Raw genomic sequence first — 25232 nt, forward strand, 5'->3', positions numbered from 1 at the left:
AGCCAGTCTGCTTATTATTCTCTGGCTTGTCCCCACCAGGGTCGCCAGAGCTTCCTGGACGGAGACAAAAAAAAAAAAAAAAAAAAAAAAAGGTAGAGTCGGGGAAGTACAGAGTGTACGCAAGAAAGGAGGGTATAGCTAGAAATATGGAGGATGTAGGCGAAGGTATCCTCCAGGTTATCAATGGAGCAATAAGTGCCATCAGTTGAAAGGGGAACCCGGGAAGGGCGATAAATAAGACAGCAAGAGAGCCGTGTGCAAGTTGCCACTGAGGAATGAGGTGGTCCATACGCCAGTTGATCCTATCCAGGTTAAGATCGGTTGGCCAGTTAGGTTAGGATCAGATGTTTGGGTTGTTCCTATTTTGTGTTGGCAATAGGGTGCTTCGTCTTGTGAAGAGGGCTTGTGCAAACTTGGTAAACTCATAGTAGTAGTTTTCTTCTGTGATGAACAAGTGTTCATTTCCTTGAGGGTTATCTTGTATACGAGTAAACAGGATGCTGCGGAGGTCCTCGTAGTGTTGACAGGTATATACTAGATGGTTCCAGTCTTCTATTTCACCACATGCACAGTAGGGGTTGTCAATGATTCCCATGGATGTTAATTTATGGTTTATTGATCCGTGTCCAGTAATGAGGTAGGTGGTATAAAGACCAGGAGAAAACCAAGTTGGAGATTTAGGAAATACGGCATTCACATACGGTATAAATTTCTTGGTGATTGGGCATTGTGCACTTCACTTGGTGTGAGGTGCACAATGTCTTCTCGTAAACATTTAACTTTAAAAATGAGTCGAACTCATTAATGCGTATGATCGGCAAAAAAATAGTGTTCGCAATCTCGCTGCAAAATTCAAAATCGGGAAGACGCAGGTAAGCGACATCCAAAAGAAAAAAAAAAAAAAAATGAACTGCTCAAACAATTTTGGCAACACGGAAATGATCAGGTTCAAAAATCATTCCCGAAAACTGTTGGACTTCAAATTGACAATGTTACGTATGAGTGGTTTTGGCGCGAACGTGCTAAAAAAATTCCCATTAATGGGCCTATTATTAGGGAAAAGGGGAGTAAATGAGTTCAAAGCTTCTGTGAGATGGCTAGACAAGTTCAAAACTCGGCATAAAATTTATTGGAAAACCGTAAGTGGTGAAGGTGGATCTGTTGATACTGGGGTTCTAACAGAGTGGACCGTCAAATTGGAAGATTTATGTCGTGATTTTGAAGCTAAGGATATTTACAACTGTGACGAAACAGGGTTGTTTTTTAAAGCTCTTCCTGAAAAAAAACAATGAGTCTAAAAAACGAAAAGTGCCAGGGCGGAAAAATTTCTAAGGAACGATTGACTGTACTATTGTGTACAAATATGCTGGGAGACTTTGAACAACATCTTGTTATAGGAAAACCACAAAATCCTCGTTGATTCAAGGGCATAAAGTTGAATCTTTTGAATGTTGACTGGAAGTCTAATAAAAAAGCGTGGATGACACGAGATATCATGAGCGAATGGATAAGTCACTTTAACCAAAACATGATTCGTCAAAACAGAAAAATTATTCTTTTCATGGATAATGCTGCATCTCACCCGCACATTGAATTGTCCAACATTCAAATCGTTTTTCTGCCACCAAACACATCTGCAGAGTGTCAGCCCTTGGATCAAGGGATAATAAAAAAAATTAAACTTCACTACAGAAAACGTGTTTTAAGACATCTCATTGCAAACATGAACGATGTAACATGTGCGAGTGACCTTGCAAAGAAAATCAGCATCCTAGATGCGATTCAATGGATTTCCTCTTCAGTAAACGCAATTAGAAAACAAACTGTCGTGAACTGTTTTGTAAAGTCTGGCTTCTCAAATTCAAAAATTGAAGTTGTGAACAGCAATGTGGAGCACCAAGAAGAACAAGAACTTCAACATCTATTGATAATGTACGATATTTCAGCTACAAGTGACCCTGGCTACAAAGATATAGACTCGAACCTCACTACAGAAGATGGTGCTATGGATATCAACGACATTATCATCGATATTTTTTAAGAAGTTCCTCATGAGGATGAAGAAATGGAAGGAGGTCATTCTGTCAAAGAACATATTAACGACGAACCACCGATGAAAATAGAAGAAGCGCTCATACAAATCAATCGTTTAAAAATGTTTTTCGCCGCTGAAGAAGATACTGAAGGACTGTCGATGGTTTCTTCACTCCAAACAAATGTTGAAAACAAAATTATCAGCCGGAAGAAGGTGCAGAAGAAAATAAGTGATTACTGTATGTATTTTTCTTTAGATAAAGTCATAATATGCATAGCACAATTGTATGTATATTATTTACAAAAATATTGTGCAAAATCTGTATATAATTTAATTTAATTTTACATTAAACGTTTAACGTTTTTTCTTTCTTTCTTTTTTTTTTTTTCCTCCCTCAGACTTCTTGTTAGCGGACACTTCTCTCTAACGGACACATTTTCGTTCCCCATGGCTGTCCGTTAAAGGGAAGTTTCACTATATGCTTTCCTCCAAGTAACTATCCAATTAACCTTTGAATGTATTCAAACTGTCAGCCTCAACTATCGGCGAGGACAACTTGTTCCAAAATCAATGACTCGCTGGCTAAAAGAAAACTTCCTACAGTCTAATCTAAAACTCAACCCCTGTAATTTGAATTTATGGTCCCTAGTTCTGGAAGTCTTTATAACAGTAAAAATTCCACCTTCATTCATTTTACTATTCCCTCTCAGAGCCTTATAAACCTCAATCAAGTCACTTCTGAGGTGCCTGGTTCCCAAGCTCTGTTGTCTTTCCTGTAGTCATTCATTTGCTAATCTCACCAATCAAGTTGCACATCTTTGGACATTTTCAAGAAGCTCAATGTCATTTTTTCAGCTGAGGTCTTCATACTTAAACACAGTATTCCAAATGTGGTCTTACAATTGCATTATACAGTGGGATTTTGACCTATCTCTACAGGATAAGTGAGTTTTATTCTACAGAGCATGGTGCTTTAAATTTAAGTGGCAAGTACATTTCCCCTCCATACATATTCGTCTCATTTTGTTAATTATAATTAAAGGAAACTAAAATAAACAAAAACACCTATAATGTCTTTATCAAAAAAAGCTTTAAAAAAAATGGCAGACTTAGTTTTGAATTTTTCAAGAGGAGTGGACAAATGAACAGTTCTGTTTCTATTAATGGGAAAATCTTTATGTTTAACTAGTATTACTGCTTTTAAAGAATGTTATGAATAATTCCAAGATCTTTCTGAATGTACCATGTGAGTGCACTGAGTGGGCAGAAATCGGGATACCTACCTAGTAATAGGCAGGCCCATCTTTTGCCAGGATAAGGGCAGTCACAAGGTGAGGCATTGAGTCCACTAGTTCACAAAATCGATTCACTGGTATTTCTATCCATGCTTGCTGCACTGCTGTCCATAATTCCGTTGCATTCCTGGGTGGAGGATCTAAAGCTCGAATGAACCTTTCCATAGCATCACAATAATGCTCCACAGAGTTCATGTCCGGTGAATGGGGAGGTGATTCCATGGTGGTAAAATCTGCAGAATGCTCTTCGAACCTTGTTCTAGTCACCACGGCTCTGTGGGAAGGCGCATTGTCCTGCTGGAAGAGTCCATTGCCCTGTGCATGCACAAGGCAGTGAATACAATTTTTAAACTCTTTCAATTGTAGGCATCAGAGCCAGCCATCTGGTCTTACTGTATCCTAGCAAGCGCATGTACTCCACCTCTGTATTTTCGCAGATTTCTTTTAATAACTCTACCCTTACTGTAAATATATGAAAATGACTATACATTTTGACTACGATGCCCTCAATATCAATAGGAAGTTGATCTGCTGATGACTGAATGGTATTGTTCACTATATGTGCAGCACAACCAACTCCAATAATTGGTTTCTGAAGATGGTTCTTTAGCTTATTATAAACATGTAGGTTAGTGCATCAAAACAGAAGGAATTGGAAAGTTGCTGGAGAGGCCTTCATCCTGCAGTGGATTGAAAATGGCTGATGATGATGATGAGGTTAGTGCAAATGCATCATTTTAACATAGCTATCTACCAAAGTAGTTGAATTAATTAATAAAATTAATTAATTACATTAGTTAATGTAATTAATTAATAACATTAACTAATTCTATAGTCATTCTACTGTGCGCTGACTATAATAATATAGTCATCCTACCTCGTACATGAGGCCTTTACCCTTAAACACTTTATACAGGGTGTCTCAAAAATATTGGTACAAACATTTAGGGAAGGTAGGTAACATCTAAAGGAATGTGAATCGCATAGGAACCCATAACCGGAAACGTCATGGGAAAGTAGAAGCAGAGGCACAAGAAGCAGAAATGACACAAGACAGTAATTAGTGGCAAACATTTATTTGACATAATATTAACAATGGAGTACGAAATGGATGCATTTCATGATGTTACAACAGATTCTGGAAGGTTCCACCATGAGACGCGATGCATGCGTGACACCGACGCAGCATGGATTGGCAGACACGGTCGAACACACCTGGAGTTTCTTTGACAGTAGCAGCAGCGCAGACGAGTCTTGCCACGAGATCTATTTCTGTCTCCACAGGCGATTCATACACGATAGATTTGAGGGCCCCCCCCCCCACAGAAAGAGATCAAGGCTCGATAAATCAGGTGAGCGTGGGGGCCAGGCAACGGGTCCACCACGGCCATTCCATCGAGGACCAAAACGCCTGTTCAAATGGTCACGAACACACATTCCATAATGGGCAGGCGCCCCGTCATGTTGAAACCAAATGTTGCGTCTCACATTTGCTGGAATATCGTGAAGTAACCCTGGTAGAACTTGTTCCAGAAGGATCCGATAGTTAGCGGAGATCATGCAGGATGGTAACAGGTATGGGTCGACTAAGCAGTCACGGACCATACCTGCCCACACATTTATTGCGAAGCGATGTTGTGCCGCATGGGGGCGCAGACCGTGTGGGTTGTCGTGAGCCCACACATGAGCTGAGCATTGTGCTGATTGAATAGGCCTTCCCAAGTGAAATAAGCCTCATCCGTGACCAAAACATAGGCTGGAAAATTCAATTCTTGTTGAACGCTTTCTTGAAGAAATCACTGCGCAAAAGCCACACGTGCAGGATGATCTTGGGTGAGCAGTAACTGAACCCTTTGGAGATGAAAGGAGTGTAAGGAATCGTCGTGCCAGACACGCTGTACACTGCAACGAGACACTCCTAAGGCAGAGGCAATAGCACGTGTGCTGGTAGTAGGACTATTCTGGACAGCATTCTTCCATGGCGGGAGTTCGCGTCGAACGTGATCTGCCCGCACTACTCCTGTTACCTCTAAATGACCCATAATCGCACAAATTTTGATGCACACGCGCAAACAAACGGTGGTCCGGTACATGTCTGTCTGGGAAGCGTTCTCCATAAATTCGTTGAGCAGCTCGTCCATTGCTCTCTGCTAATCCATACACTAGGTGCATGTCTGTGAGCTCCCAGTTCGTATATCGATGCATGCTCTTCGTACGGCGACTACTGCTTGAATGAGTAAACCAGAAAATTTCCCTCTCGGGAACTGATGAACAGCGCCGTCTACCGACTTACGGTGACGTTCCGGTTATGGGTTCCTATGCGATTCACATTCCTTTAGACGTTACCTACCTCCCCTAAACGTTTGTACCAATATTTTTGAGACACCCTGCAGATTATTATAAGCATTATTTGTTCATTTTCATAGAAGAATTCCAAAGTTTATATTAGCATTGTCAGCACAAACTGCAAGAAGTTTATTTTCCAAATTATTGTTTATTATTTCTACAAATGAGTCTAATCATTTCAGAAGTTTCTCCTGGTAGAGATACGAAATCCAAGAGTTTTATTTGCACCCCTACGTTGTAGTCAAAAACACGAATTAAAAAGGGAAATATTTTAATGTCTTTGTGATGTGATGCATCCGTAAATACTGTTATAAAATCAACACTTCCTAACGTTTTCGAAAGTTAAAAAATTATAAAGGCGCAAGTACCTTTTTATAATTGTTTCGGTTTTTGTACGACCACAGGTAAATTTTTGGTCGAATAATTTACGAATAAGTGTGGTTATACAATCCATTGATCTAAATCCATTGATTATGAAAAATAGTATGATACGGGAATACTGCCTCAGCAATTGCCAATTCTTTTTCTTTGGATCCGAATTCAACTTTTCGAAAATAATTACTTAATTTTGTCATACTGCATCTAATAACGCCTGTTGATGCTTGTCAGAAGAAGCCTTGTGATGTCATTCTTTCCTCCCAATGCAATCAAAAATTCCCTGTTGCAGATATTGTGTTCAATTTTGGATTTTTTGATGAAACCAAATCCTTCTTTTAATTAATCTGTAAATCGACAGTATCGTTTCTTCGACATGGCGAGTAAATCTGAAATTATTACTATTTTTTAAATTTAGAATTTACATTTAATTTTAATATAACTTTCATTTCAAAAATACAAATAAACATAATGCAATTAATACATACGTATTTGTTTTTTGTCCAAAGTTACAATTATGTGAAAACTGAAGCCAATAAAAAATTAATCTAACCTCCTTCTAGCCACAAACTTCAATCACAAATGACAGATGTGAGATGACTGTTTATGTTGTCAGCCATCACCATATATAAACATTATTTATGTGGTCAGCCAGCAACATATATAAACATTATTTGTTTATGTGGTCAGCCAGCAACATATATAAACATTATTTGTTTATGTAGTCAGCCAGCACCATCTATGAGACAAAAGGTGTCACAGGATGCACAATAAAATAAAAAAATACAAAATCGTGATTCATGATATAAGGATGGAGGCTACATGTTCAATCCGGGACAGCTTGCAATGCGGGGCAAACGACTTAAATCCGGGACGTGTGGTCACTTTAGTTATATATGATATGAACTAGTGTTGGTAAAATGAGGACGAATATACATTAGTGTATTTATCTCAGAAGTTGCACATAATTAAGGAAATAACATATTTATTACAATAAATAATATTTACGATTATTGCGTCACATTCTTTAATTTTGCGTATTGTATCTGTAGAAGAAACTCATTTTCTGGATGTATATCTATTGTAATGCATGGGGCCTTGTAAAACGAGGGGCCCTAGGCGACTGCTCCTGTTTTCTATCATCTGAGTCAGCCCTACCAACATCATCACGAATTTAACAGTAAAGTCGTGAATAAGTCTAATCAAACTCAAGATGATATTGGCTACCTCTTTCTATCGATGTAAATTCAGTTTAATTAACTGAATATTCGCAAACATTACGGATTAGACCCGTAATGTTAAGATTCGCGGCAGAATTTTATATAAATCCCAGGCATCTTATTATTACGCCTACAAAAAAGAAACAAAAAAATACTAAGAGTAGAGCAGGGCTTTAACCTCTGCTCTCAACGATCCGTTACACAGTCAATAAAAAGTCTTCTCCTTACCAGCGGAAAAGTTCGCTGATCGGCCGTAGACGGTTCACAGCTGGGAGACAAAGGTAGAGGCAGGATGATATGTGCGAATGGCACAGACACGCAACACGCCGTTTCGAGTTAGCAATGAGAGAACAGTTATTGCGACCTTGGCTATTTGAACTTAGCATTAGCATTAGCATTAGCATTAGCATTAGTAGAGGCATATGATGCAAGAAAGCAAGCTTATTCAGCATCAGCCAAAAAAAAAAAGAAAAAAAAAGAAAAAAAAAAAAAAAACAACCACTACTCCCATTTCACCCCTCAATTCGTTCGAAATACCTGTCCAGCTGAGCCTTAAATTTGTTTAGGCTATCAACTTCAACAACAAGCGATGGAAGTCTATTCCACAAACCAACTGCCCGCTGGCTAAAGGCGAATTTCCGCACATCTATCCGACATCCGTCCTTCCTCAATTTGAATTTATGCCCTCTCAGGTGATTATTCTGAGCAAGAGGAAGAATTCCATCGGCATTGAGCATGCTCAAGCCATTCAAAGCCTTGTACACCTCTATCAGATCACCTCGGCGATGCCTAGTCTCCAGGCTCTGTAATTTGCAAAACTTAAGCCTTTCTTCGTAAGAGCAACCCTTTGTTCCATTCACTAATCTTGTTGCCCTTCTCTGTACTCGTTCCAGCAGCTCTACATCCTTCTTGAAATGAGGCCTCCAGACCTGTATACAGTACTCAAGGTGTGGCCTGACCAATGCCTTATACAATCTGATTCATCCCTTTCCTTCTCGAGTTCAAGTATGTAAAGAACTCTTTTCTGTTTTTCTTTGCATCCTTTGCCAAGGATTTTTCGTAGTCTGCCTTTGCCTGCCTAATCTCCTTTGTGACTTGGTTACAGACCAACTTATATCTATCATAGGCTTCCATGTCACCCATTAATTTATATGTATCCCATGCATTTTTCTTCTCTGCCACATGTCTCATTAGTTCATCTGACAACCATTTAGGCCTAAACCTTGAACAATATTTCTTAGTTGGTATGTAAAGCCTGGTAGCCTCCAAGATTAGTTCCTTGAATGCTTCCCATTTAGAGTTTGCTGTTGGTAACATCATCAGTTGGTCCCACTGTACAGAATTTAAATACTGTCTCAGACCAACTTTAACAAGCTACTCTGATTTACAATAGCTGAGTTTAACGTAATTACCGTAAAACTCTTTTTTGGGTTTTAGAGTAAAGTAAAACCTGTTTTGTTTAATGTTTAACGCTGCAGAGGTCTACTTTTTAATTCTAAGGAAGCCACAAAATGAAATTATATTGAGGATTTTTTTTTCATTTCGGGGGTTACCTTGTAGAGCTCCAAGTCGCAGATGGCAGTCAAGTCAGAAATGAAGTCTGAGTCCATCAAACACATCAGATGATTAGGAATGCTGTTCCAGAAGTGGACCAACAGATTGGGGACCTAAAAGATCGGAACGATGTGTCATCAAACCACACACATGCATATTTAAATAAATTATGAGAAACTGCGTTTTAGGATTACATCAAAATTAGCGACTTACATCTGTGAAGGAAGCACTGAGAACTGCGTCAAGCAACCTCTGACTATGTGTATTATACATGACCAGAAAGGTCTTCAGCTGCAAAGATATACAGAATTATAATTTAAATTACCCAGTGGGATTCCAAAAAAATATATAATAATTTCATGGTCAAAGAGAACCATGCCCATTCAAAATTAGACAGGATATCTCCTCTCTCTTGGTTACTTTAGGTTTATGAGATTTATTACTACTTTTTTTTTAATCATATTTGCTGAAAGTTTTGAATCTGATATTAAAACTCAAAAAAATATAAGTAAGGTATTGGATGAGCACTATACACTATTGGATGAGCACTATACACTATGGTGGTTAAACTACTGTATCTAGCGGTTACTGATTGATTTCTTGTGCAGAAACAAGTAGTGTTCTGAACGAGAGAGGGAGTTGTTATTGTGGTGTTGTTGGATTTTAGGAACATCAGCGACAAAGGCCATATTGCTCTGTGTAAATTGTGTGTGTTCTGAGGTTGATTTTCTCTTTTGCTCGAGAAAAACCATGCTACCCTCGCCTGAGACCGACTAACTCAGCCACGTTGTGAAAAAAATTCCTCACGTCATCGACGGGACTCGAACTCGGGTCTTTTTTTCACCCGGTATGGGACGGCGATTCAACCAAATTGCTACCTGGGCTCGAGAGAGGGATAAGCAAGCTTTCTGTTGAGATTGGTACAATTGATAGGATTCGTGAAACCTTTCAGCGAAACCCGAAGAATCGGCAACGGAGAACTGTATGTGGCCTGATTGCGTGTCGTACGATAAACAGGCACAACTGAAGAATTTAGGACGCGAAAATCCATGTGTTTGAGAGGGACATTCCCAAGTTGAACATATTTACTGTAAGGCAGTTAGAACATAAGAACATAAACAACCAAATGGTTTTTTACCAGGATGACGCTCTTACACATGGGAGCGACGATTTTAGAGAATTCCCAGATAAGACATTTCCAGGACAATGGAGTGTATGAGGAGGACTTGTTTCTTGACTTCCTCGCTGCTTAGATATAAATGCACTGGATTTTTTTTTTCCTGAGATTATATTAAGGAATTGATGTATCGCATTAAAGTTAAAAGTGCGAATGAACTTCGTATGGGTATCAACAACACAGCTGCTTCTCTGACAACACAGATGTTGGACTACAATTAGCGTGAAAGTTTCGAAATCCTTCGAGCCACAAATGGAGCCCACGTGGAAACTTATTCAATGTCTTTATGAAAACGTTTGAGGTATTCTTTGAAATAAAATAAACAATTTATCTCTATGTGGAGTATTTTTCTTATTACTGTGGTTCTGTAACATGGTGAATAATATATACTTACACCAGTGCCAGCCACAAGCATGTTCAACCGGTTCTATTATTATTATTATCATTATTATTATTATTATTATTATTAGCCATATGGTGCAAGGAAGCCTGAGGCTTATGCTGAACCAGCCAAAAAAAAATTCTGAATTACCCTGAGAGAGAGAGAGAGAGGAATCACCAAGAAAGAGAAGAATGATGATATCCAGCTCAGGGTCCTGGGTGTGCCAAGCCCATATTCACCAGTGTGAGCCCCTGGGGTTGTCGAACGGGGCTCCGCACTCAAATGGTTAAAACAGTATTGTTGATTAATGTATTAAATATTATTCGTATTTAAAATTTTTGTTCAGTATAATATAAAATTATTTAATTATGTCTTAGTTGCTGTAAAATTTGAAAAATCACCCCGCATAAGTTTTCAACAGTACCCAGGGCCCCGCAAGTAATTCTTGATTTTAATGCTTAACTTTTTTCCCTGCATTAATGCAGGAAAAATAAAAAAAGTTAAGTGTTAAAAAAAATCGCATTTCGCCATTCTTTTATATATTGATTTAAAGTCTATCTTTAACTTAAATAAATTAAAGTCAATCAATTTAGTTATATGGATTCTTTTGAAATAATTTTCGGCAATATTCATTATAACGAAATAATTCTTGCATTCATATTTTATTATGAGAAATCCTGTTACAACGAACGAAACGTTCGTTGTAACAGGATTTGCCTATTTATTTAAATTCCACAAAAAAGAACTCAATATAAAGTTATTGTTACTATACAGTATTATTTTATGTATGGCACCCACTAAGACAAAATATCAAAATCAAACTGTCGTAGTTTGTTGTTTTTTATAAATATACTGAGTGATCACTGAATTATGACCACCTACCCAATACAGTGTTGGGCCAACGTTTGCACGGAAAACAGCCGCTATTCGCCTAGGCGTTGACTCCACTAGGTGTCTCAAAATGTCCGTAGGAATCTGCAGCCATGTTGCCTGTTAGACTTTCCAAAGTGTCGGAAGAGATGAGGGTTGCAAGTCCACATGCCTCACTTTCCGTTACAAAAACAGTCCATAGATGTTCAACTGGATTGAGCCAGGGTGAATTTGGAGGCCAAGCATGATGAGTGATATCTTCACTGTGTTCCTCGAATCACTCGTGCACAGTAGTTGCCCGACGAGACAGCTCATTATCGTCTTGGATTCTGTTTCCGTCCGGATTGGTTGGTTTTTGTTAGGTTTTTGGGGAATCGGCGACTAAGGGCACGTTGCTCCGTGTATACTGTCTAAATTGCGTGTGTTCTAGGGTTGATTTTCTGTTTTCTGGACGAAACACCCGAATTTCTAAGAGGAAAAAAAACTATACTACCTCGCCTGAAACCGACTAACTCAGCCATTTTGTGAAAAAGGCCCATACAAATTCCTCCCGTCATCGACTGGACTCGAATTCAGGTCTTTTCCACCCGGTGTGGAGAGGACGGGTGTGTGTATGTGTGTATATAGTGTCAGGGTGGTATTGCATCAAGTGTAATAATCAACTGCTTCAGAAAGCATTAGCATTAGCATTAGCATTAGTAGAGGCATTTGATGCAAGAAAGCAAGCTTATGCAGCATCAGCCAAAAAAAAAACAAAAAAAAAACCATTTCCACTTCACCCCTCTGTTCGTTCAAAATACCTGTCCAGCTGAGCCTTAAACTTATTTAGGCTATCAACCTCCACCACAAGGGATGGAAGTCTGTTCCACCAACCAACCACCCGCTGGCTAAAGGCAAATTTCCGCACGTCTATCCTACATCTGTCTTTCCTCAATTTGAATTTATGCCCTCTCAGGTGATTATTCTGAGCTAGAGGAAGAATCCCATCAGCATTCAGCATGCTCAAACCATTCAAGACTTTATACACCTCTATCAGATCACCTCGCTGGTGCCTAGTCTCCAGACACTGTAATTTGCAAAACTTAAGCCTTTCTTCGTAAGAGCACCCCTTTGTTCCATTCACTAATCTTGTTGCCCTTCTCTGTACTCGTTCCAGCAGCTCTACATCCTTCTTGAAATCAGGCCTCTAGACCTGTATACAGTACTCTAGGTGTGGCCTGACCATTGCCTAATACAAGGGAATAATCACCTCCTTATCCCTGCTGGAAAAATTCCTGTATATCATTGACAATACTCCATGAGCTACTCTTGCAGCCCGTCTGCACTGCACAGAGAACTTCATATCTGCCTGCACAACCACCCCCAAGTCCCTTTCATTCTCTACCACTGTCAGTGTAGTACCACAGAGTTGATACGTTGCTCTGGGGTTGCTGTTTCCCATGTGTAGTACTTTACATTTGTCAATGTTAAACTTCATTTGCCACCTCTCAGCCCATCTGCTCAACCTTTCCAGATCCTGTTGCAGCAGCATAGTGTCAGTAGTGTCCTTGACAACCCTGCCACCCTTTGTATCGTCTGCAAACTTGGACATTAAGCTTGATATACCATCATCAATATCATTTATAAATACAGAAAACAATAATGGACCCAACACTGAGCCCTGAGGGACTCCACTAATAACATTAGTCCACGATGAGCAGTGTCCATTGATTACCACTCTCTGTCTTCTCCCCCTCAACCACCCCTTTATCCATAGCAGCAATTTGCCTCCAATGTCACATTGCTCCAATTTGTGTAGCAATCTTCCATGTGCAACAGTATCAAAAGCCTTTCTAAGATCCAAGTATATAATATCAAAGCTATTCCCTGCATCCAGTTCTTTTGTGACTGCATCATAGTATCCAATCAAATTGGTCAGGCAAGACTTCCCCTTAACAAAACCATGCTGTGTCCGAGCTATAACTGAAGTCTTGTCTAAATGATCCTGCAGTGCTTCTTTAACCAGTGCCTCCATTAATTTTCCTGGAACAGAAGTTAAGCTCACAGGTCTATAATTACTTGTGTCAGCTTTTGATCCTCCTTTGTGAATTGGGGTCACATTTGCACATTTCCAGTCTATGGGTACCTCCCATGAGTCCAAGGAAGCTCTCATAATTATGGCTAAGGGTTTGCTTACTTCCTTTGCTGCCTCCTTTAATATAACTGGATAGATCCCATCCATCCCGGGTGCCTTTCTTGTGCTTATCTTCAACAGTTTCTCCTCCACTTTACTCCCAGTTACTTCAAGATTCTGTAGATTACTGCTAGAGTTGAATACACCTCTGGCATTCCCCTCGCTGAACAACTCCTCATGTGTGAATGTCGATGCAAAATATTCATTTAGTTTGTTAGCTACCTGAGCAGGATCATCAACAGTTGACCCATCAATATCAAGTGGACCAATCTGATTCATCCCCTTCCTTCTAGAGTTTACATAAGTAAAGAACTCTTTGCTGTTTTTCTTTGCATCCCTTGCCAATTATTTCTCGTAATCTGCCTTCGCCTGCCTAACCTCCTTTGTAACTTGGTTGCATATCAACTTGTATCTATCATAGGCTTCTGTGTCATGTGTTAATTTGTAAGTATCCCATGCATTTTTCTTCTCTGCCATATGTCTCATTAGTTCATCTGACATCCATTTTGGCCTAAACCTTGAACAATATTTCTTAGTTGGTATGTAAAGCCTAGTAGCTTCCAAGATAAGTTCTTTGAATGCTTCCCATTTTGAATTTGCTGTTGGTAACATCATCAGTTGGTCCCACTGTATAGAATTTAAATACTGTCTCAGTCCATCGTAGTCGCCTTTACGGAAGCAATAACCCTTCCCTTTACCCCTAATGGTAGTTACCTCTTTGAGTAAATCCCACTTCAGCACACTGTGATCACTGCCACCTAGTGGTTCATTTATCTGCAGATTCTTAATGCATGAAGAATCACTGCTGATAATCAAATCAAGAGTATTACTCCCTCTAGTTGCCTCCCGAACATGCTGATGTAGAAAACAATCATCCAATAAATCCACAAAAGCCCTGCTAGTGTGTGAGTAACCAGCCCCCAAATTCCTGTCAATATCTGGGAAATTAAAATCTCCCATTATAAGACTCTCTGATTTACTGGCCCACTCTATTTCCCTGTACAGTTTCTTATTATACTCATCAGAGTCATTAGGCCTATAGCACACTCCTACTCTCAATTTTGATCTCCCAATGCTTATGTCACACCAAACTGACTCAACACTGCACTGTCCAGCGATGTCGACTGGCTTCACTTCCTTGGTTTTTATGTGTTTCTTAACTAATAGCATAACCCCTCACCCCTTCCTATCCTGTCTATCCTTTTATCCTTTCTGTAGACGTTGTACTCCCCAAATTCCAGTTCTGCATCCCTTATATCTGTGTGACACCACGTCTCTGATATCCCAACAATATCTGCCTTTGATGTTTTGAGCAATACCTCAAATTCATCAAATTTATTTACTAAACTCCTAGCATTGGTGTACACGTAAGTATGCATGCACCTGTTTCTATTCTTAGCTACTCTAACACAACCCATGTGTTTACTTGTACCGCAATGGCTCCCAGCAGTCTGTGAAATATCATGCATCTTGTTTTTCAGGCTTCTGCTCATTCTAATAGAAGCAGTGTAAGAATCTCTTTCACCTCTGCCAGTGGCTACTGTCAATTTATTGGTTTTTGTCTCCCCCCAAGCTAGCAGTTTTCCGACCCACCTAACACTGCCTCGATAGCATCAGCAAATATTCTTGCACCCTTTCTATTTAAGTATATCCCATCCCTGTAGAAGCAATCTCTCCTGTTAACAAGTACAGTCCAGGCTGAAAAAAATTCTACCCCTTGAGCCTTGCACAATCTTTCCAGGGCCGAATTGATCGACAAGGCTCTCATCATATACTCCCTATCGTGTCTGGGCAGAATTGCAGACACTTTCAAATTCAACCCTAATTCTCGGCTTTTGTTCAACAGTGACCTGTACTTGTTAAGTAATTCTGCCGGTCTCCTACTCTTAATATCATTAGTGCCAACGTGTACAACTATATCACCTTTTGTGCCCTTAAAAGATGATATTCGCTCTACAACGTCATCAACCTTTGCCCCTGGCAAACATACCCTGGTCCTGTTCCACCTATCCTTTTTACAAAGCATGTTCCCCGTTTCCCTGACAATAGAGTCACCAAACCGACTAACTCAGCCATTTTGTGAAAAAGGCCCATACAAATTCCTCCCGTCATCGACTGGACTCGAATTCAGGTCTTTTCCACCCGGTGTGGAGAGGACGGGTGTGTGTGTGTATATATACTGTGTCAGGGTGGTTCCCAGGCAAAAGCCCATCTCCACCTAAATCATTTTAAACAGAAAATCTGTAAAGTGGACCTGATAAATAAAAAGATAGCTAAGAAATAAGAAGACAAAAGCACAATTTTGAAGAGGAATGAGGAGAGGACGGCAATCCTACCAATTGTGCTACCCACGGGAATACCGTCCGGAAAAAAATGCAACATGGTAAGGTTCACATGGTCTCCTAAGAACCGCTGGTAAACCTCACTAGTGAAACGTTGGTCCATCCCCTCTAGCGATTCTAGTTCTTGCCAGCAAAATATGTCCCATATTAAGCAACCACTGCCACCTGTCCCGACAATGGGCACCGTGCACGATGGGTCCATGGACTCGTGTTGCTTGCACCACACACGAAGTGTCCGTCGGCGTTTTGCACCAGCTACCCAATGAGACGGCACATTATCGTCTTGGATCCCGTTTCCGTCCGGATTGGTTGTGTTTTGTTTGGGTTTTAGGAGCATCGGCGACTAAGGCCATGTTGCTCTGTGTATATTGTCTGTAAATTGCGTGTATTCTAGAGTCGATTTTCTGTTTTCTGGACGATAAACCTGAGTTACCCGGAGGGGGAGGGGAACCATGCTACCCTCGCCTGAGACCGACTAACACAGCCATATTCTGTAAAAGGTATTTGGACTCATCCAAACAGCACACTCGTTTCCAGTCCTCCAGTGCATTCGCCGTCCACCACAGCATTCGCCGTCGACGATGATCAGCAGTGAGGAGAGGTTGTGTGTTGTCTGCTGTGGAACTCCATATTTCTGAGTGTCCTAGCCACTGAAATCTCAGGAAATTAGGTGGCAGGAGTAATCCTGCGAGAGTAATCTTAAACTACTGGTGTGCTTGGTCTGCCTCCACGGGGCGAAGTGCGGGCAACTTGGGCCTCAGCAGGGGTTTGGCGGCTAAATGGCCAGAGGAACAACGGTACACAACACTACACGTAAACAATACTCATATACTTTTAAATCTCTGGCCTTTACAGTGTTCTGTATCAGAAGACAACGTATACCACGCGGAGATGTATATTGTCGGTAAAACACACTTTACACTTTACACTTCTGAGTGTGCGGAGCATCGTCATTGTTCTTGCATTCCCCATATTGTATTGCGATGTCAACCGTCACATAGTGACATGCTGTTGAGCCGTACAACGCGATGCACCCTTCGTTCACCACGAACATCATCTACCTTGCGTAATCTTTAACAGTTCTGTTGGCGGGAGGGAACTGGTTTGACTAGTTCGACACCATTCTTTGTACACGTTAACCATAGTGGGTCGTGAGCAACCGACAAGAAATGCCTTTTCCGATATGGAAACATTAGCATTAGATGCACGAGTTCCCACAATCATGCCCCTTTTGAAACTCCGTGATATCTTTACTACATCCCATAACTGCTAGTTTTGTCACTTTGACTAGCACGTTAGACCAGATGAAAATTACCAGTACTCTAGCGTACGAAGCTGTTTGGCTTTTTATACTGCCAGCTATGCAGCATAGTCTATTACAGAAGGAGTAGTCATAAACCAGTGATCACTGAGTGTATTGCATATGTCGATTGTACCTAATATTAGCACCCATACATCAGAACTTTTAAACCAAGAATAGACAGCAGAACTTCTTTGATCAGGCAGATAGTTTGTCATACGTAAATCATAGCCTGCCTGCAATTAAACTTTCAACAGAAATAAAATTTTCGGAAGCATATGACACAGCAAGTCGTTGCATTAGAGTGGTAGTTTTTAAGTTCGGTCTGATTGTTTAGTTTAGCACCAATGCAACGCACCAGCATCATGCCTGTAAACGGCGTGCGCTCTAAAGTATGTTAGGATGAAAAAAAAAAAAAAAAAAAATGCGGAATACTTAAGAAAACTCGATACTTCCACTTGAGCTAAGCTAACTGGACCTTGTTTGAGGCTGCGCGGGTAGCACAGTGGTATCGTCACCGTTCTCCCCACACCGGGTGTAAAAGGCCCGGGTTCGAATCCCGTCGATGACGCGAGGAACCTTAATGGGCTTTTTTCACTCCGTGGCTGAGTTAGTCGGCCTCAGGCGTGGATAGCAAAGTTTCTCCCCCAGAAACTGGGGTTTTTCGTTCAGCAAAACAGACAAATCGACCATAGAAAACACGCAATTAACAGACAAGACACACAGCATGGGAGATGGATCTAATTATTCGGGTGGCCTAAAAATAATAGTTTTTTTTTTTTTTTTTTGGACATTGTTTGAAAAATGACTCCTTAAGTTCCTTCTCCAACTACAAGATTCGCAGCCGCGCTTCTCCAAATCGTTATCTGTTTTATAGAAAATCATCCCTGACAATGCGTGAAATGTCTGAAGATTCCACAAGTCTGATATTTTTCATTCGAAAATTGTCTAATTTGCACCAATATTGACTGTTTATTTGTTTGCTGTTGTTTTTCTCCAAATCAAATAAGGTCACAGGGCTTCAGTATTTAAGCCTCCAATCTGAACGGGATTCAAACTGGAGCATTTCTCGCATGTTGTTGAAGGCTAGTGATTGTAATCATTTTGCTGCTCTTGGGGATAACATAATACGTTTCAACCAAAGCTACTACCATCTTTTCATTGATGCAATGGGCTACATTCATCAATGAAAAGATACCCGCTATTCGGCGCAAATATTGTTTGTTTTATTGCTTTCAATAATTTTCAATCGCTAAAAAAAAGGAAAACTAATAAGTATGTATACCTTGGAGTCTTCTATACTGATGGGCAAAACTAAGTCTTCCAAAAGCAAAATTGATGCGATTGCAGAGCCATCTTTGGTTGGATATGGGAACTTTTTTGATGATGGCTACAAAACAAAGCAAAAAAATACATTACATTATATATAAGGAGAGAGAGAGAAAGAAATATTGCAGTATTATCCAGTCACTAATCTCAAGTGTCATCTTTGAGTAAAAGAAAAAAAAAAAGCCATCTTTATTTTAGCTTCAAATTAATTTTGATGTTTTTTCCTTGTAGTCAGACAAGCTAAACTTTCTCTGGGCTACTTTTCAACTGTTAATTCACTATCCATCCACATCTTTAAAGTAAAAAGATAAAAGAAAGTCAAGGCATGTTCCTGTGAAACGCTACACATCAATATGAACTATTTTTTGATTCCGCACTCTTAAGTCACACTAAAAAATTAAAAGTAAATACCTTTCTGTAATTATTATTAATTTATTTTGTTTATTATTGATTTCAATTTATATATATAACAGATGTTATAAATGATGAAATGTTATACAGTCGTATTCATAAGTTATGAATGAAGCGACGTGCCACTTTAAAACAGAATCTCCTTGCATCCATAAAGCAAATAATCCACGCATGCGCTGCTTCTCTACTGACCAGTGTTGCCATTTTAGCGGTTTTCCCGCTAGATTAAAATATGAAATAGCGGATAGCGGATTTTTTAGCGGGAAGAGTATAAATGTTTAGCATTTTATATATTTTGGCAATGTAACATTTAAATTAAGAAATATTTATTTAACAAATATTAAATTAATTGTTCAAGTAATTATTTAATTAACAATAAAAATATTTCATAATTGAAATGTTTTATCGATATACATCGTAAACATAGTAGGGATATCATATTTCATAGTTTTTTTGTTGTTTTTTTTTTTATAAAGCGAAGAATCGGTTTTATATTATTCTGGAATTTCCCTGAGGAGAACCCCAACAATTTTACGTAGTTACGCCCGCGGTCAAACGACCTGACCGTTGGGTCATAGCTTTAATTGTTGAATCAAATCTAAAAATGTGGGGAAAAATTCTAATGACGCCTTTTTTGAAACCGCGAAGAAATGGCATTGAATAATTTTTATTCGTCGTATTTGATTGGCTTCCAAGAAATGCGATCCCAATTACCGACATAACATTAAAAGTCATTTAAAAACTTTCAAACATATTAAGTCAGTAGAAGAACCATTTTCACCTAATAGATCAGGCAACCAATCTAAATTAAATTTTCCCACCAAGAATTTACAAACAGCTGAAGCAAAGTTAAGTTTGTTTGTTGTGCTCACTCGTCAATACTGGCAATAGACCACCTTGGTGAATTATGTAAGAATGCATTCCAAGATCAAACAGCCAAAACTTTAAAAATTCATCGAACAAAATGCAACGGCGTTATAAAATATATCCTACACCCCCACTTTCAGAAAGATTTATTATAGTCAGTGCTCAATGGCTTTTCAAATTATAGTTTGTTACTAGATGAATCAAACGATATTAGTGTAACAAAACTATTAGGTATTGCAATTGTGTATTATGATGAGCAATTCGATAAAAGAGTTTCTACATTCTTAGCTCTTGTAGAATTAGATCAATGTAACGCTGAAAATATTTCAAATTCAATTAAAATAACGCTGGAAAATTTTAAACTTCCTTTAAATAAATTTTCTGTTTATACTCCGGGACGACCAAACGGTCAGAGGAGTTTACAAAATACACAGAATACAAGAAACAGTACCGTATTCAGTAGTCACGGGCTTGAACCCCGGTCACTCAAGGCACGTGTACTTATGCACCCGCGCGCCTGACCACTAGGCTACGGCATCAGAGCCAGTCTGTTTTCAGTATCATTTAATCTACCTTCCATAATTACAATATACCAAAAATAATATGATGAATTAGCTGAAACGATTTAAACCAGAATTTAAATAATTTGTGGGCATTGGGGACAGATAATGCTAGCGTTATGATTGGAGTTAATAACAGCGTTTATACACATTTGAAGTCCGATGTACCGAAATTGATATTAATTAAATGCGTATGTCATTCTTTGCAATTAGCAGTATCTCATGCAACCCGCGAAACATTCCCTAGAAGTCTAGAATTCATGATCGCTGAAACTTATAATTGGTTAAGTAAATCCACTAGCTGACAAAATCAATTCAAATATTTATACAGTGCCATAAACGATGGTGCAGATCCGAAAAAGACAGTTCATTCGTGTCAAACAAGGTGATTATCCATTGAAGTTGCTATAACAAGAATTTTAGAAGAGTATATTGAAATAGGGTCTCCGTAGCCGAGTAAAAGCCCATTTTGAAATAACTCCTTTGACTGACAAACGTTATACTGCACAACTTCTTTATTCAATGTTCAAAGATGAAAGTAATTTAGCGTATATTTTATTTTTAAAACCTATCTTATCTGAAGTACAAAGAGTAGACAAATCTTTTGAATCAAATTGAAAAAAATGAGCAACAGTATATAAACATTACTCTTGTTAAATGGGAAAACATCAACAATACAATGAAGTTTTGGTCAGAAGTTTAGAAATATCCAGATGCAAGCGGTGAAAATCCATTTAAAGAAATTAGCCAATTTGCATTGGGTATTTTAATTTTGCCATTATCCAATGCAGATGTGGAAAGAATATTCAGCAACTTAAATCTAGTAAAAAACAAAACACGCAACAGAATGAGTGTTGGCATGGTTAATGCAATCTTATCAGTACGATACGGGCTCAAAAGTGTTGTAAAAATTGTTTTACCTGAAGAAGTGCTTCGCAAAATAGGTACACAAGAAGCATATGATGAGGAGATATTGAATTTCGAAATTAATTTAGATTTTTATATATTGATTTTATATTAAAAACAGAAAATAAATAACTATTTATATATACTATTTGTTTGTTTGTTTTTATTCACTACAAAGTACAAACAAATGAAAATTTAAAAAATTTGGCGGGTTAAGTGTTAAAAATAGCGGATTTTGAGTATGCGGCTAGCGGGAAATATTATTAAGAGTTGGCAACACTGCTACTGACAGAAGAATGGCAAAATTAGCTCCAATTTCTAGTTTTGCATGCTTCTGTTAGTGTTTATTCGCAATGAATAAGATTATGAAAATAAAATAAACTTTGTAGCTGTAATAAAATGATAAACTTCAACTTAAGCAATTCAGATATCTATGTGATTTAAACATTGAGAAAAGCAGCTACAACGAGAAAAAAAAAATTAGTACTATCGGTTGAAATCACTAGCGACCACTACTGTCAACTTTAATAACAACTGATAACCAGCTATTCAAAGGATCACTAATTCCATAACCATTGAGTTTCTGTGAAAGACGATGATAGTCAGCATCAAACACTTTAGCCAATTTAGTATAAATCAACTTTAATCTGACCTCCCAATCAATACATCATATGCAGATATTGTCAAAGGATTGCTAGATTATTCTATTTTTAAACGTCTATGCAAGTGGTATCCGCTGTGGTTCAACCTTTTCTCCTTGACGGCATACACGCAATGGACTAAGTATAAAACACACACGATATAATCTACTAAACTTAACAGGGGAAAAAAAAATCATATTTATTAAAAGATTACCTTTGAACTTATTACAAATTTTCGGCACATTACAGCAGTATACAAGTTACTGTTGCATTAAAGATTTATTCTGTTCAATTTTAATTTAGTGACAATCACAGATTATCCTGAAAAAGAGCTTAAGACCCTTGTGGGTTGCCAAACGCGGTTTCTGAATCACTGTCGTCTGGGGCTACCAGCATGAATATAGAATCAGTCCTGCACAGACCGACAGGACGAACAGAAATTCTATTCCAGCGTACGTACTCGGAAAGACTGAATATCTATTATTTTACACTTTCGGGTGAGAACCCAGGTTGACAATGAGAGGTTGTTGTTTCTGGAAGAACATCCATGACCTCTCTCAATAGCAGTATACAAGTTAAAAGTAAAAAATAAAAAAAAAAGCATCATATTTATCCATGAGCCCTCTCAACAGCAGTATACAGGCGGTACAAATTATGTGAAAAAAAATTTTTAAAAAATCAATAACAAGAAATTTACAGGACTTAACAGAACCTTCCAGGATTCTGCTGAACAAGGTTTCTAAATTCACTGCTCTGTATCATTGTGGCAATTCTTAACGAAGACTGATTTTTGATTACTTACCATGGTTCAAGTTCAGAAGCTTTTATTCTGATCTTGAAGTTTTTAAAACTTTAAACTACAGGTTGGAACAGGGTGATATTAGAAGCAAGTTACTGCTATAGATAAGGGATGTCGAACGAAACGAAACATATATATATACAAAGGGTACTAGGAAAGTTTTGCAATATGACGCAACAATGAATCACAGGAAGCTGCTTGTTGCTGAATGTTGAGACATGTTCATACGTGCATAGTAGCCGCCGCGCCAAGTCGATGGGCTTAGTTATTCATTAGTAGTGAGAGTGTAAAGTGCTTGCGATGGCATCGTGGTCACGAAATGAGATAAGGACAGTTTTGCGGTATAATTTGTGCGTGTTTTAACCATAGACCAGTGCTTAGAAGAAATGACTCTTGCACTAGATGATGATTGTCCACATCGTACAACGATATTCAGGTGGTATAGAGAATTCCAAAGGGGAAATTTCACTCTGGAGGATTCTGAGAGGCCAGGAAGGCCACGAACGTCAGTTACGGAGGAAAACGTTACTGCTGTGAGGAAAATGCTTGACGAAAACAGGCGAGTGACCTACCAACAGATAGAGGATACTTTGGGCCTAAATGCACCAGCAATTCGTTCGATTCTGCAAGATCATTTGCACGTGAAGGAACTTTGTTCTCTCTGGGTGCCGCATCAACTGATCGAAGAGCAGATGACACGACGTGTGACTTGGTGCCGGGAGATGTTAAAAAAGTTTGATAAGGGACAATCTCGGTATGTGAACAACATCGTGACAGGTGACGAGACTTGGCTGTACTATTACGATCTGCCGACCAAGGCTCAAAACAAAGTTTGGGTCTTTGACGATGACGACACACCCGTAATTGTCAGAAAATCCCGATCTGTAAAGAAGAAAATGATAGCTGTATTTTTCAAATCGAGTGGAATTGTGGAACGTGTCGTTTTGGACACGCAGAAGACAGTCACAGCTAAGTGGTATACTGAACAATGTCTGCCTAAAGTCATTGGATCTATGAGGAACCTGCGGCCAAAGTCAAGAATGGATACCTGGTACCTCCATTACGATAATGCTCCAGCTCACCGCGCCAAAGCCTGCACCGAATATTTGACCACGACAGGACTGAAACTTCTCGAGCACCCTCCCTACAGTTCAGACCTTGCTCCCTGCGACTTTGCACTGTTCCCGCATGTGAAAATGAAGCTAAAAGGGAGGCGGTTTTCCAGTGATGAGGACCTTCTACGGGCTTGGGACAACGAGTGTGCTTTACTCCCTAGTGAAACTTGGCAGAACTGATTTAAAGATTGGTTTCGGAGGATGGAGAGGTGTATTGAATGTAGAGGAAATTACTTTGAAAAAATTAAATAAACAAAGCTGTATTGCAAAACTTTCCTAGTACCCTTTGTATATATATATATATATATATATATATATATATATATGTATGTATATTTACACTGCCGTACCATTAATATCCGGCAACTGTCAGGTGATAGATGACTTTCATCAACCGGTGAAATACCACCACTTTGCTTATTGGAGGCTTGAGTGGTGAAACCCATGTTTAGTCTCTAGAGCAAAGTTTCCGGCATCCCCCTCTCCCCATACTTCTCCTTCAACCCATGCACGGTACCAAGTACTATAGGTTTTGACACCTTTCGTGTTTGGGGTTTTCATAAAAAAAAAGAAAACCTGCCTTTAGACAAAAAAGAGCTTTTATTATGTCATTTAATATTTTGTGCTGAAACCTTTGCTTTTATGAGAGCCTTCAATCTTCGCGGCATACTCTCAACCAGCTTTTTATAAATGTCAGGTGATATGTTCCTCCACTCGGCCTTTAACGCAGCCACCAGTTCGGCCTTGTTTTTTTGGCGATCTCGACGTGCACGTACCCGACGATCCAATACATCCCAAAGATGCTCGATAGGCTTCAGATAACGATTCTGGGCTGGCCAATCCAACTTTTCCACACCCATGTCCTCAAACCACTCTGTTACGATCCGAGCAGTATGGTATGGCGTGTTGTCATGCTGATACAGGTATGGGCCTTCCCCGAAGTATTGTCATAATGTTGGAAGTGCATAATTGTCCAGGCCGTCCTGGTATTGCAGAGTATTCATAGTTTTGTCGTTAACGTCTAGTGGGCCCAAGCCCAATGAAAGGAGCCCCATACCATGACACTGCCTCCACTAAACTTCATTGTTGGGAGGATATAATCAGGAAGGAAATGTTCTTCTGGCATTTGCACCATGTTAATTTGTTGAGGTGATCAATTCTGTTGAACTGTTCAAGTAATTCAGTTGAACGTGTCATCTTGCATGCCCACTTTTGCAATTGTCTGTTAGAAGCCCAGTGTGCATATTTATAGCATGTTCTGTGACGAGTTGCATGCATAGAATCTGTTTCCCATCCATAGAGGTGGGGGGGGGGTGTCCGGATATTAATGGTAGGGCAGTGTATATGTCTGCATGTGTTCTGTGGTCAATTTGCCTGTTTGCTGGACGAAAAATCCGCGTTTCCCAAAAAAAAAAAAAAAAAAAAAAAAAACAATATGCAATCCTCACCTGAGATATTAGTAACATTAGGCCATGAAGAGTACAACACCCACCGCCGAATCGGTATGATTTATGGACCCTTACTGTTTTCAATAT

The 25232-nt window shown here is 39.2% G+C and overlaps 1 protein-coding gene across 1 annotated transcript in view; it reads right to left on the bottom strand.

The window, feature by feature from the left end:
* Positions 1 to 25232, bottom strand: part of LOC150075925 (DNA-binding protein RFX6-like) — a 54454-nt gene that overhangs the window by 16250 nt on the left and 12972 nt on the right. The window contains exons 7-9 of the mRNA XM_090387212.1: positions 18355 to 18459; positions 9039 to 9116; positions 8825 to 8938 (exon numbers count right to left, since the gene is read on the bottom strand). Of these exons, the coding sequence (XP_090243338.1) occupies positions 8825 to 8938; positions 9039 to 9116; positions 18355 to 18459 (297 nt within the window). The remainder of the gene's footprint in view (positions 1 to 8824; positions 8939 to 9038; positions 9117 to 18354; positions 18460 to 25232) is intronic.

Source organism: Mastigoproctus giganteus, chromosome 13 (genome assembly GCF_048544385.1).
Source record: "Mastigoproctus giganteus isolate SK-2022 chromosome 13, ASM4854438v1, whole genome shotgun sequence".
NCBI classification, from domain to species: domain Eukaryota; kingdom Metazoa; phylum Arthropoda; class Arachnida; order Uropygi; family Thelyphonidae; genus Mastigoproctus; species Mastigoproctus giganteus.